Source organism: Impatiens glandulifera, chromosome 6 (genome assembly GCF_907164915.1).
Source record: "Impatiens glandulifera chromosome 6, dImpGla2.1, whole genome shotgun sequence".
NCBI classification, from domain to species: domain Eukaryota; kingdom Viridiplantae; phylum Streptophyta; class Magnoliopsida; order Ericales; family Balsaminaceae; genus Impatiens; species Impatiens glandulifera.
Genome location: NC_061867.1, coordinates 44793720 through 44807974, shown reverse-complemented (window position 1 = coordinate 44807974; position 14255 = coordinate 44793720). Strand labels below are relative to the sequence as shown.

The window sequence follows — 14255 nt, the reverse complement described above, 5'->3', positions numbered from 1 at the left end:
GTATAAACCTAAAAAAATCATAAAAAATGTCAATGAAATACTTTCAATGATTAAAAAAAATGCATCACACATAATTTTATTTTTATAAATTTAGAATTTATTATTCCGAAATTATAATAAAGACCCTTATAATTTTCGTCAAACTTCAATTTAAAATATTTTTTTTTTGTGGGAATCGAATTTAAATAAAAACTCTTTCTTCTTTTTTAAATAAATGAGAGCTAGAATGACACCCCACAGGCATAACTCCCCGCTTAAACTCAAAGCGCTTTCAGATGGGATCGAACCCGTGACATTTTGGTTTCTTAATTAGCCGACTCTTACTATTAGACTACTTTGGTGAGATTATACTCTAATTAACTAGAAATTAAATATAATAAAAACTCTAGTTCAAATGTCTCCCTAGCTATCATCTAAGTCTCTTTTTCAAATTATTTAAATGTCTCATTTCAATTCAAATTTACAAAAGTCACTGTGATAGTCAATGACAAATCAAAAAATAAAATGATGAAAAGTCTTTGCAAAATTGAATGAACTAAGATTAACTGTCATCATCAACCCTACCCCCAACTTTGGTTATTCCTTTTTCCTTATCAATTCCCATTCAAAAGTCTCTTCTTTTGTCCACACGCCTTAATAATTGTGATAGCCACTTTCATTCTTTCTTCCTTATTTGACCTTTAAAAAAGCAATTGATATAGCCTATAACGTATGTATACTATCAAGGTTAGTTTGATTCACATTTTTTGAGATATTTATTTGGTTCAACTTATTCGTTAATTGTCTCAACGCGTTTAATAGCGTAAAACTAATTTATCGTTAAGTGTGTTGATTCGCTTAATCACTCAATCTATTTAAATTAATTGTAAAAAATATTGAGCTTAATTCAACTTATTCTTCTAAACGTAAATAAAAAGTTATTCATAGTCAATTAACTTATCCCAAATCACACTGCGGGATGACAAAGTCCAATTTTCAGGCATTTAAGTAAATATAGTTTCGAATATAAAAAATAAATAAAATGGTTAATATAAAATATTCAAATTAGCATTGATTTATTTGAATCTCTGTGAATTAAAAACCAATAATTAATCTCCATATTTAATAATTAATCATCCGGGTAATGAGATATCTGATTTTATATATGCCTCAAATATTTTAAGCACAAGTGTTTGGTATTTACATATATTTATTATTTTATAATGGTCAATTTTTTATTATTATCTCAAACTACTTACAAACTTAAAAGCAACATGAATATACAAGTACAATGTTTCTTTGTATAAAATATGATTTAAAATAATAAAAATAGATAATTTCTTTTTTTTTTTATCTAACTCTACATTTCTAGATTAATTCAATAATGTCTCAAAACAAATATATGTTCTATCTCTAACTTTAGTCAATCTCATGAATATAGAACTTCTATTCCATTCCATCTATATTATCAAAAAACATTATTGGAATGAAAACTAAAATAGTGTCCACATTAAAAACAATTTAAATGTAATTATCAAAAACACAATTTGTGTGTCTCATTTTACTCCATATCTCTAATTTAAACAAGGAGTTCGGTTTGGCGAATATACATGGATGCTTCACTTAGTGGCATAATTAAACGGTACAATTTAATCGATATGTAAACCGAAATGTACAACTATATTTTTTGAAGTTGGTTTGGGAAAATCTCAAATAGACTATTTCAGTTTATTAGTTAGATCGATTTTGATCGGTTAAAATATTAGTTCGATCAATTTAGTCGGTTTGATTAGATTTATTGTTCGTCAACATTTATTTTTAAAACAATTAAATTATACATAAATGTTTTTGAAAAACAATTATTATATATTGTAGTTCAATGACAAAATTTAATTATTCAAAAAATGTTTAGTAGTTATATGATGGATATAAATTATGTATTTTTTTTAAATTTTAATATTGATCAATAATTAGTTAGGAACTTGAAATAAATATTAGATTTAAAAAAAAATGAATTTAGAAAAATTTATACCCGACAACAAAATATATTTAGCTTATCTTAAAAATAACTACACTACTAATCTATATGTAAATTTTAAAAAATTTGAATATATAAAAGTTTAATAAGTAATTTTTATTGCTTCACTTAAACCTAATATATATAACATTGGTATATATCCACTCAGGGCCAGAAAGTCTTAAGATTTTGGGGCCTATTCAAATTTAAATTTTGAGACCCTTAAAATAGTAAATTTTTTAAAATTTTAATTAATAAAATAAAATATAAATAATTAATATATTATAATACGAGACTAAAAAGAAGATAAAAAAAGTTATTTTTATAATATATATTTAATATTAAAAGAGAAAAAAGAGGAAAAAATAATATTAATAATATAATATTATTAAATATAAAAAAATGGGGCCCTATAAAAGTGGGGGTCCTATGCAAGTGCATTGGTTGTCTTATCAGGGCCACATCCATATCGATCGGTTTGGTGGTTCGAGGACCGACCAACCGAATGGTTTCATGAACCGTTGCTTGTTTAGTTTTATCAAATCAATTGTTTTAGTTCAAATTAAATCTGTTTTATTAGTTTTACCTCCTCTTTAACTTCACACTTGTTTTATTTTATTAATTTTGTTCACTATTGATTTTCTTAAAATAGTCTTAAGTTCACATTGAGACTTTAAAAACGAGTAATAATGACATCTTTTAGTTTTTTCTCTCTCAAATGTATATTTTATTTATTAAGTTAATTTGTGTATTTGATACAATTATTAATATTGAGTTGATGCAAAGATGACATAGCTGTGACATGGTGCTGTCATTACATTATCTTTTTAACAACTATTACTATTTATTTTACAAATATATGCTTCAACTTGATCCATATTAACAAATTTAAAATACAAGTCTAATTATATATTTGCATAGAATATAATGATCAGTAGTTGTATAAGGAGATAATTATAATTAATTACTTCCTGTTTTCTATTCAAATAGTTTTGTTTTTGACTATTTTTTCTAATTTAACTAAGAAAAAGATATGTATGATATTTATGTTTTTGGTTCCAACTTTATCCCGGAAACTAATAAAAAAAAATATTAACAATATATTTATTTATTATTCATATTTTGTAAAAGTAAATAATATTATTTCTTTATAATAATATAAAATTTTAATATATTATGCTATATATTATATAAAAACATAACTTTTAAAATTTTCATTTAAAAATATATATAAAATGTTATGCGGGAATTACTATAAATATCGGTATGAGAATATAATAAAACATAATTACTGAAATAAAATCGGCATTAATGATAAGTTTGCGTGTTTTGTCCCATTATGTGGCTTATACAACTTATTTTGTTCATATAAATAACTTTATGACAATTTATTTTATGTTTTTTTTAACAAACTATATAGTTTTTTAATAAATTTATGAAAATATCTCTAATTATATTATATTTCAAAAAATTATTTAATCTAAATTAATATTCATTTATATTTGACAAAAAAAAGTATTTATAAAAAATTTATCTTGAAAATCAATCCCAATTCTATAATTTTTTTTTCTTGATCCATAGTTATTTCTATGGTAACTAATATGAATAATTGTTGTTTAAGCAACTCTATTTATGTTACTTTTAAGTTACTATAAAATATTTTGAAATTAACCTATTTATGAATTTAAAATATCAATCATTTGTCCCCCACCTTTGTTTGTGTTCCCACGGCATCTTAACTTTCATTAAAAGTCAAAATTAAATTCCCCACTCAGCCATATAGTCAAGAGAATATCATTAGAAGAAACCAATACACCATACTATTATCTTGTCTTTTTTGCTAAGATTTTCTTCTTCAAATTTACCAAATCTTTCTGCCTTTTATTCCAACAATTCTTTCTTTCTAACTCACCCACCTCAAATGAATATCCAAATTTTCACCCCCTTAAACTCTCTACTTCAATCGATTTTTATAGTCTTCTTCGTGGTTGTAGTTGTTCGAGGAAGATCCTCCAACACGAGTTTCGATGTTTGCGAGCAATTCGAGCCGAAAAACTGTGGAAAAGGTCCTAATATCAATTACCCATTTTGGATTCTTAATTCTAACAATTCCCATTGTGGAAATCCCAAGTTTGCAGTCACTTGCGACGAGCAAAACCACACGATTATCGATCTCTCAGGGGAGGAATATATAATCAAGGATGTTTTCTATTCCAATAATTCATTTCTTATTGCCAATTCTAAAGTCTATAATGATCTTTTTACTTATAATTACACATGTCCAATTCCTCTTCATAACTTTACCCTTAATGATACTCCCTTTGAATATAGCCCTTCTACTTTTGACATCTTTTTCTTCTATAATTGCACACAAAATCCAATTGATCCTGCCTACAACATTCCTTGTGAAAACAATAATAACAGTTCACTCCACTCTTTTGTGGTTTATCATGAGGAGAAATTGCTACATAATAATTTTTCTATTGAGTCTTGTGAATCGTTGGTTAATGCTCCGATTGAAGCTGCGGATATAAGTGTGTTGCTGAATATGAATTTCACCGATGTTTTGAGGAATGGTTTTGTTTTACAATGGAACGATAGTTTATGCAGTCGATGTGTTAGAAGCGGCGGCGATTGTAGGTATAATAGTACCGGAGAATTCATATGTTCTTGCTCGGGTCAATCCCATTCCGAGACATGTCCAGAAAATGGTAAAAGTTTGATATATAAAAGTAGATTATTTAAATTTAAGTTCATTTATTTAAATATTTCTTAACTAGATTTAGATTAAACTATGTTAAATTTGTTTGTTCTGCTCGGGTCAATCCCATTTGGAGAGGTATGTTATTTTAGATAAATAAACTTGTCACAAATCTAAATTATGTTATTTAAAATCATTTTATTACTTAGATTTAATTCAAATTAATTTGAAATTTTTAGTTTAATTTGAGGTAGAAAAAAGTCAATCATTTTTTTTTTGTTTAAAAATTGATAAAAAAAATAATAATTTATTTTGTTAAGATTTGAACCAAATAAAAGTTTTAAATTTTTATCTTGAACCAATAAATTACATCTTAGGTTTAAAATTATAATAAATTTAATTAAATATTTCACTATTTTTAATAAATGGGTTGCCTTAAAGAATGAGCTTGTCTGGCTTACCTCAAGGCTAAACCCGGCCTCATACCCGGACCCGAAACCGAGTCTATAATTTAGAGTGTTCAAATAGTTTAGTTCATTAAAAAAGGTATACTAGTCTCTTAAATACTTTTTTATATTCATTTCACATTTTTATATAATGTACTTAAAATTTAATAAATAATTTTGTATGGTTTATTTAATATTTATTTTTGGAATTTATTTTTCAGTTTTATGGTATTGCACCTTTAATATACTTGGGTTGTAAGTTAATTGATCAATGCTTATTGATATCATGATTGTCTTAATAGGTGATGGACTAAATTGGAAAGTGAAAGTTATTATAGGTAATTAGTTCATTTTTTAGTTGGGATTTATTTATAAAAACTGTCTAAATTTCAATTTCTTATAGAGCATCATGCTCTTTTACTTGTGTAGGTGTTGTTACATCGATTTGTACTCTTGTGATCATGGGCATTGCGATCTTCTATATTCGACGAAAGAAACGATGTTTTTCTCAAATTATTACATGTGGTCCGTCTTTTATCGAGGGCATTGAGAAAACGGGTACATATTATGGCGTTCAAATTTTCAGCTATAGTGAACTCGAGAAGGCCACGGGCCATTTTGATTCCAACAAACAACTCGGAGATGGAGGCTATGGTTCTGTCTATAAAGGTATGAAAGTGTAACCTATATAATCTCTTATTTTAGGTTGAGATTCTTAAGTGAAAAGAGTTTTAATTTCAAATACTAATATCTTATATTCAATTTCAACTTAAAACAAACACGAACTCATGACATTGAGATGTTGTGTTAGTCTCCTCAAAGAATTAACCTTAGTCGAAAAAAATTGTTTTGTTTTTCTATATTGAATTCTTACAACATCATGATTCTTGTATAGGAAAACTTCGTGATGGGCGTGTAGTTGCGGTGAAAATATTATACGAAAATAACTACAAGAGGCTCGAGTATTTCATAAATGAGGTTGAGATCCTAGCGCGTTTGCACCACCAAAACTTAGTCACCCTTTATGGGTGCACTTCTTTCAAGAGCCGAGAGCTCTTGCTTGTTTACGAGTACATACCAAATGGAACACTCGCGGACCATCTCCATGGCGAAAGAGTGATCAAACCCGGTTCACTTTCTTGGAACACACGGTTGAACATAGCAATCGAAACCGCCAATGCCCTAGCCTACCTTCACGCTTCCGATGTAATCCATCGCGATGTAAAGACAACCAACATTCTCATCGACAATAACTTTCAAGTTAAAGTGGCTGATTTTGGGCTCTCACGTTTATTTCCACTTGATGTCACTCATGTCTCAACTGCTCCTCAGGGTACTCCGGGGTACGTGGACCCGGAGTACCACGAATGCTATCATCTAACGGACAAGAGCGACGTTTATAGCTTTGGAGTGGTACTTGTCGAGTTGATATCATCGAAGTCAGCTGTTGACATAACAAGGAATCGACAAGAGATCAATTTGTCAATGATGGCGATCAACAAAATTCAGAACCACTTGTTGCATGAACTTGTGGATCTAGATTTGGGATTCGAGTCGGATTTCGAAGTAAGGAAAATGATAACCGGGGTAGCTGAATTGGCATTTCGGTGCCTTCAAAGTGGAAGGGACATGAGACCTACAATGAAAGAAGTGGTGGAGGCTCTTAAAGGGATTCAAAGTGACGGATACAATTTGAAGAAAGCCGATGAGCTTGACATTTTGGTTGATAATAATGTTCATTGGCTTATAAGCAAATCGACGACACCAAATTCAAGTTTATGAAGATCTATTCCGCTTTTAGATTTCATTGTCACGTTGTTATGAAAAGTTGAGTTATTTGTAAAAATATTTGGGTATTAATATTTAATAATAAAAAAATTATTTAAAAGAAATACATAAATAATACTTTAGTTAATTTAATTGATGATGAGATAGTTAGTGTATACTTAGTTATTTAAATAAGTTAATGTATTATTCAAATAGATTGTAGTAAACAAATACTTAGAATGGAATAAAAAGAAACTTATAAGTTCTAAGTAATTTACTTTTCAAAGGATATGTTGAAACAAAAATAAGAGATATGATGTAAGTAATTAAAAGAATACGAATTTAACGTGATTCACTAAGATAAAATTTGTCTATGTTCACCTATAAGAGAAAATATTATTAAGGAGATGAGAACAAAGATTATATAATGAAAGACTAGGGTTATGACACAAGTTTATATAACACTTGGTCCTCTAAAACCTTAACATATACATAACTGGGAGTCTGGGACTGAAAGCGATGCTCTCAAGGCAAAGACTTTGGCTTTCTAAAGTGCTCGGTTGCACATTTAAATAAGTATCAACTAAGTCAACATTAATATCTTGTCCAGAAGACTCCAACATATTGTCACAATATTTTCCTAATTGTATTACCATAACAAAGATCAAATTTTCTTTTGTATTAAACTTATTTACTTAAATCAAGATCATATACTAAAAGATATAGTTAATTTTAAAACTTTATTTTTAACCTCTAAAACTCAATTTTATCATGTTATTCCTATACATAGTTAATGAGAATGAAATTAGATATATATATGTTAATACTAATAGAATAGAAAAAGAATTTAAGAATTTTCTGTTATGTATACTTTCTCGGTTCCGTTCCTACTGCGGGATTATGCAATCGATCAAATTATTACATTTCTAGCTACATTTCTAGCCATTAGTTCCATGTTAAGTCATTTCACAATGGTGAATAAGGATCTCCTCTTCTTAAAGACAAATGTTGTAGGATTAAGAAATATTACTCCAGATTACACCATTTTTCATCAATAGCATCTGAAACATGATGAAACACAAGCAACATAAAAATGATAGGCTTTGTGAGATGGTTACGTCAAATCATTTTATAAGGTAATGAATCTGAACCTTAATTACACAACAATGAGTAGAAATTACGACAACAAGTGTAAGAATACAAGTTGACTAATGTCAAGAGTATGGTCAGGCCGGTCCTAGAGTAAGACAACATATGCACATAGACCTTCAACCTTTGTAGCCCCCTACTTTTATAGGCCCCATTTTCCAATATATAATAATATTATTAAATCTTAATTTTTCCTTTCTTTTTCTTTTCATATTAAATATATATTATACAATATATATAACTTTTTATCTTTGATTTGCGTATTATAATATGTTAGATAAGATTGAACGGTCAAATAAAAAGCTTAACTTAATAAACCTATTGTGTAGGAACGGTCAGGAATCACAACCGGTCAAGTAATCAAACCGGCTAGAAGAAACAGATGAACAAACTGAAGCTATCCGGTTGAACAGAACAACCTGAACGACAAAGATCTCAAACCGGCCAGAAGAGACAAATCCAGAACCGGAAGCTGTCCGGTTGAACTGCACAACCGGCTAACCTGATAAGTTGGAATGAACCATTCAAATCCAAACGAGAAGACTACTTAAAAAGAAAGAAGTAAAAGATATCAAATAAAGAGTAGTTTACAAATTGGTGCAAACAGACACTTTGGGTATATGCAGAAGATGACATCAAAGGATCAGACTGTGACATTACTATTTTGGTATAAGTCTGATGATATGCTGCAGGCTGCAGAAGATTGCCTGAAGAAACAGTTACCATTTTGGTACAAGTCAAAGGAGCAATCTCCCAGGTGCAGGCAATTGTCCAACCGACAGTTGCCATAATCAAGCAAAGAAAAATCAGAGCCGGTCTGCTTCATGCCTCGGAAGCCTAAACCGCATTTAATGCTATGCTGAACCTCTGAAGCTATCCGTTGAAGAAATGTGACCGTTGGCACATTTTCACCTATAAAAGGAGAAGATGGAGAAGTTGAACACATAAGCTTTTTGAAAAACAAGTGAACAAACGCTAAGAAAGAGCAAGAACAACTTACAAAGTGTTTATCTCTCTAAGATTCAAAGCTTGAGTGTGTTTGTGTTACAATTTCTGTGAGAATTGTAAGAGTGATTATCGAGCAGTCAATAAGACTCGATCGTGTATTGTGTTTGTGTATTCCTTAGTGAATACCCTTCTCGTGGTTTGAGAAGAAGGGGTGACGTAGGAGTTTATCTCCGAACATCCATAAAAACCTGTCTTGTACTTTACCTTCTTCCGGTTCCACACTCTAACCGACTCTTCATACTCTAACCGGTTCCATATTCTAACCGACCTATACTATTCCTACCGCATCACTAATTCTCAACCGACAATCTCCAAACCAATACTCTCCAGATCCTATCTTTATCCATCATGTGTGTGCGTTGCTTCAACCTAAAACAAACCACTTCCGCACTTGAACTCGGTTCAAGGATTTGTGATAGTTTGTGCAGTATTGAAACCGGTGTTAATTCTTAACCGAATTAACGCCAACCGTTGAGTGTTGTCAGAAAGTACTATCCGGCTGGACCCCGGTCCGCCATCCGCGATCTAGATCCTAACATAATATATTAAAAATTTATATCTTATTTTATATTATTACAATTTTAAAAAATAACAAAAAAAATTGTTTACAATTTTAGGGGCCACAAAATTTAAATTTGCATTATGCCCCAATCCTTAGGACCGACCCTAAGAATGGTTGGGATGAGTTACACTCAACCCCTTCCAATAGAGCTATGGGTCACAAAGCATGGTCGATTCATCATGGAAAAGCATACTCCATAAGGAAATGAGCCAAAAATTGTCACTCTAGTAGTATGCAATTGTGGCCTCTCGATCTAGTGCGACCAAGTGAATTGCATATAAGGTCACACAAAGAGGAACAATACATATCTTTCATTGTAAGAGTATAAACATTTTTTTTTGTGAAGGACGACGTAACATCAATTAAATAAAAATGCACAAAAGGGAAAAGGAGTTACACGAGTTCAAATGAAATAGGAGTAAAAAAACTGAATGAAGGACATTAATAAAAAAAGAGATAACAAATAAAAAATGAGAATTGAGAATTAGAGTGCAATAAAATTAGTGGTGAGGGTGACTTTCTCGTAAGCGATGTTCTAGTTTTCACAAATTAATCAATTCTTATCGTTTGTGGGAATACGCCTCCACGTTCGGATGAGAGAGTTGTCGTCGGTTATGATATTGTTTCATATTGTATCCGCGTTGTATCGGACTCTTAAGAAGGCTCTAGCGTTTCTCTCCATCCAAATGTGATAAACAATGTTGGCGAAAAAAAACTGGAATTAACATTGGAATTGAAATTGGAGGGTCCAATTCCAATTCTTATATTTGTTAAACACTTTAATATTAAGAATTGGAATTGAAATTAAAATTCCAATGGAATTCAATATAGTGTAATTTGATAGTTCTCAATTCCAATCTTTTTAGGTCGGAATTGTAATTCCAAATTAACACGTTTTTGACATGTTTAACACATTTTTCACACGTTTAACATGTTTTTATGTTTTTGGCACGTTTAACACATTTTTGACACGTTTAACACGTTTTTTACACATTTAACACATTTTTCTCGTTCTTGACATGTTTAACACGATTTTCACGTTTAACATGTTTTTCACATTTTGGGACATTTTGCACGTTTTGGCACGTTTAACAAATTTTCACATTTTTTGGCACGTTTAACACGTTTTCACATTTTTGACATATGTAACACATTTTTAACACATTAAACACATTTATCATGTTTGTGGCACGTTTAACACGTTTAATACATTTTTTTTACGTTTGGACACGTTTACCACCTTTTTGACACGTTTAACACGTTTTTCACGTTTTGGCATGTTTAACAAGTGTTTCACATATTTGGCACATTTAACACATTTTCATGTGTTTTAACACGTTTAAAACGTTTTTAACACATTAAACATGTTTAACACGTTGTTGATACGTTTCAAATGTTTTTTACGTTTTTGACAACTTTGACACACTTTTAACACATTTAACACATTTTGATACGTTTAACACGTTTTTAACATGTTTAACACGTTTTTCACATTTTGGCATGTTTAACAAGTTTTCCACTTATTTGGCACGTTTAACACATTTTTGATATGTTTAACACGTTTTTACGTTTTTGACACGTTTAACATGTTTTTAACACATTAAACACATTTATCATGTTTTGGGCATGTTAAACATGTTTTTGACACGTTTAACACGTTTTTCACATTTTTGACACGTTTAACACGTTTTGGTATGTTTAACACATTTTTGACACGTTTAACACATTTGATAAATTTTGGCACATTAACCACATTTTGACATGTTTAATACGTTTTGGCCCGTTTAGCACACATGTGACATGTTTAAAACGTGTTAAATATGCCAAAAATGTGTTAAACATGCCAAAAACGTGATAAATATGTTAAACATGCCAAAAATGTGTTAAACTTGTTAAAATGTGTTAATTGTACCAAAAACGTGTTAAACGTACCAAAAATGTGTTAAACATGTTAAAAACGTTTTAAACATGCTAAAAATGTGTAAAATGTGCTAAAAATATGTTAAATGTGTCAAACATGTGAAAAACATGTTAAACGTGTTAAACATATCAAAAATGTGTTAAAGTGCCAAAAATGTGAAAAACGTGTTAGTCTTATCAAAACGTGTGAAAAACATGTTAAACGTATTAAAAATGTCAAAAACGTGTCAAATGTGCCAAAAATGTGAAAAACGTGTCAAATATGCCAACAATATGAAAAACGTGTTAAACGTACTAAAACGTGAAAAACGTGTTAAACATGCCAAAAACGTGTTTAACGTGCCAAAAACGTGAAAAATATGTTAAACGTGTGAAAAACGTGTTAAACATATTAAACGTGCCGAAAACATGAAAAATGTGTTAAACTTGTCAAACTGTGTGAAAAACATGTTAAACATATTAAAAATGTCAAAACGTGTTAAACATATCAAAAACGTGAAAAACATGTTAAACGTGTGAAAATGTGTTTTAAGTGTGAAAACGTGTTAAATATGTCAAAATACGTGTTTAAACGTGCCAAAAACGTATTAAACGTGTTAAACATATCAAAAATGTATTAAACGTACCAAAAACGTGAAAACATATTTAAGAAGTTGACATTTTGAACCGATATTTTATTTTACAAACACAGGAATTAGAATTGAATTACAATTCTATCATTTTCACAAACATAGAATTGGAATTGAATTACAATTCTATAATTTTTCCAAACATAAGATTTGAATTGTAATTCAATGCCAATTCTCATGGAATTGAAAATAGAATTCCAATGCCAATTCCAATTTCAATTCTCTCATCAAACACACCCTTAAAAGATATTGGAGTTGAAGTTGTTACCTTGGTTTTGGTAATGAGAGGTCCTTAAATATAACAGTTTATTTGCTCACAAAAATGAATAACCAAGTTATTGAAGTCGGTTTTAAATAAATTTGTAAACACTTTGTAACTCTCCAAATTAACAAATTTATTTACAAAATATTTTAATATTGCACTTATGGTAGGTAATTAATATAAATAAATAATTTGTTCTCTTTTGTATAATAGAATACGAATTAGTTACTATTAATTAAATAAAGCTAACATAGTTGAATTTCAATTTCATCGGAAAATCAAATTATAGTTGAATCAAATCAAAACAATAAAAATAGGAAAATCCTATTTTTTTATTTTAGGCTTTGACATGTTTTTATTATTCATTTATAAACCCAAGTCAAACAAAACCTTAAATTCACAAATGGTTTGTTTTTTATTAACTAGATTTTTTCGTATGTGGGTTGGGCCTGAACTTTCTTTGACCCGAATCTAAAAAATGATTAAACTAAAAAGAAATCTGTTAAAAATTAATAAAATATCAAGGCCTAAATTTGGGCCCTGAATCTGGCTGATCCATTTTAATTAAACTCACCCCAATCTATTTTCAGAATCGTGTAAAAGTAGTATTTAATCATACACTTTGTTAATCAGGCCCAAATGCTTTAACTCAATCTAAATTCTAAACTACTCAGGCCCAATATTTTTTATTCCTTTAAAAATGTGAAGACCCTTGAAAACAAAATAAATAAATTCATGTGTTAGGAACTTAGGATACATTTATTTTGATCATTTTAATAGTCATTTATTTATATTTAATGAACTCATTTGAGGCAAATACTAGGATGAAATATGATTTAGGTAGCAAGACTAAATTAGATTCTAAATTTTGAATATCTTATTCTATTTTGAAGAAATCATACATTTAAAAAATGATCATTGGAATTCATACTATGGCCCAAAACCTGAGAAACCGACTTAGATTTGTTCACAAATTTAAAATTTCACGCATTCGAAGTCAAGCATGATTGAGTATTGCCTTTGAGATCTAATTGAATTATTAAGACCTCCTTATCTAAAATTCAATATGCGAGTCACCTCAACTCAAATCTAACCAATTAGTATATTTTTATTGGAATAAATATCGTCTCAAATACATAGTACTATGATAATTTTGTAAATATAACCAAATACTTGATCAACAAAGAATCTCTTTACCAACATTTTTATGCATTTTTTTATCTTGGTTGATCACATAGAAAACATAATGAGAACTCTAAAAACTAAAGTTTGCCTTTTAATTGATTTTTTCTCATTATATTCTTCTTTCTCTCTTCGACCTCAATTCGTTTATGTTTTATATATCTTCTAAAAAAAATGGAGATGATGTGACTTTAGAAGATGACTGACTCATGATTCAAAGATATACCAACAAGATTGGAGACACGATTTTGATGCGCACAAAAATCTCAACTATCGGTTTGGTAGGTTAGAAGATCGGTTTTATTCGTTTGTTAAAAATTATCATTAAATAATATAGTATATCTAAAATTTATTTAAAAATATCAGTATTAACAATAAAAAATGCATATAAATATATTTAGTATAAAATTATAATTTATTCTAAGAAAAAAAAGACATTATACTATTAAATATTTAAGAATTTATCTATGAAGAGGTTCCTAGGTGCTAAGACTAATTCTAAAGTTTCTTGAGATCCGATCATCAATAAGATGAAAAGAAAAATTTTCATTTGGAAAATAATAAGATGATTTATAAGGGTGTAGTCGTTTATTCTTTATGAAAAGCGTTATTGCTTCATTGTCAACTTATATC

General features: G+C 29.2%; 2 protein-coding genes across 2 annotated transcripts; both read left to right on the top strand.

Moving 5' to 3' along the window:
• The first annotated feature begins 3823 nt into the window (after nt 1–3823).
• Nucleotides 3824–4790, top strand: LOC124942044 (LEAF RUST 10 DISEASE-RESISTANCE LOCUS RECEPTOR-LIKE PROTEIN KINASE-like 1.2). The gene has a single exon (XM_047482451.1). The coding sequence runs from the start codon at nt 3918–3920 to the stop codon at nt 4770–4772; it is 855 nt and encodes a 284-aa protein (XP_047338407.1). The 5' UTR covers nt 3824–3917; the 3' UTR covers nt 4773–4790.
• A 750-nt stretch (nt 4791–5540) lies between these two features.
• Nucleotides 5541–6991, top strand: LOC124942043 (LEAF RUST 10 DISEASE-RESISTANCE LOCUS RECEPTOR-LIKE PROTEIN KINASE-like 1.1). The gene is made up of 2 exons (XM_047482450.1): nt 5541–5812; nt 6039–6991. Exons 1-2 carry the CDS (start codon nt 5605–5607, stop codon nt 6923–6925), a joined length of 1095 nt encoding a protein of 364 aa, XP_047338406.1. The 5' UTR covers nt 5541–5604; the 3' UTR covers nt 6926–6991.
• Nucleotides 6992–14255: the final 7264 nt, after the last annotated feature.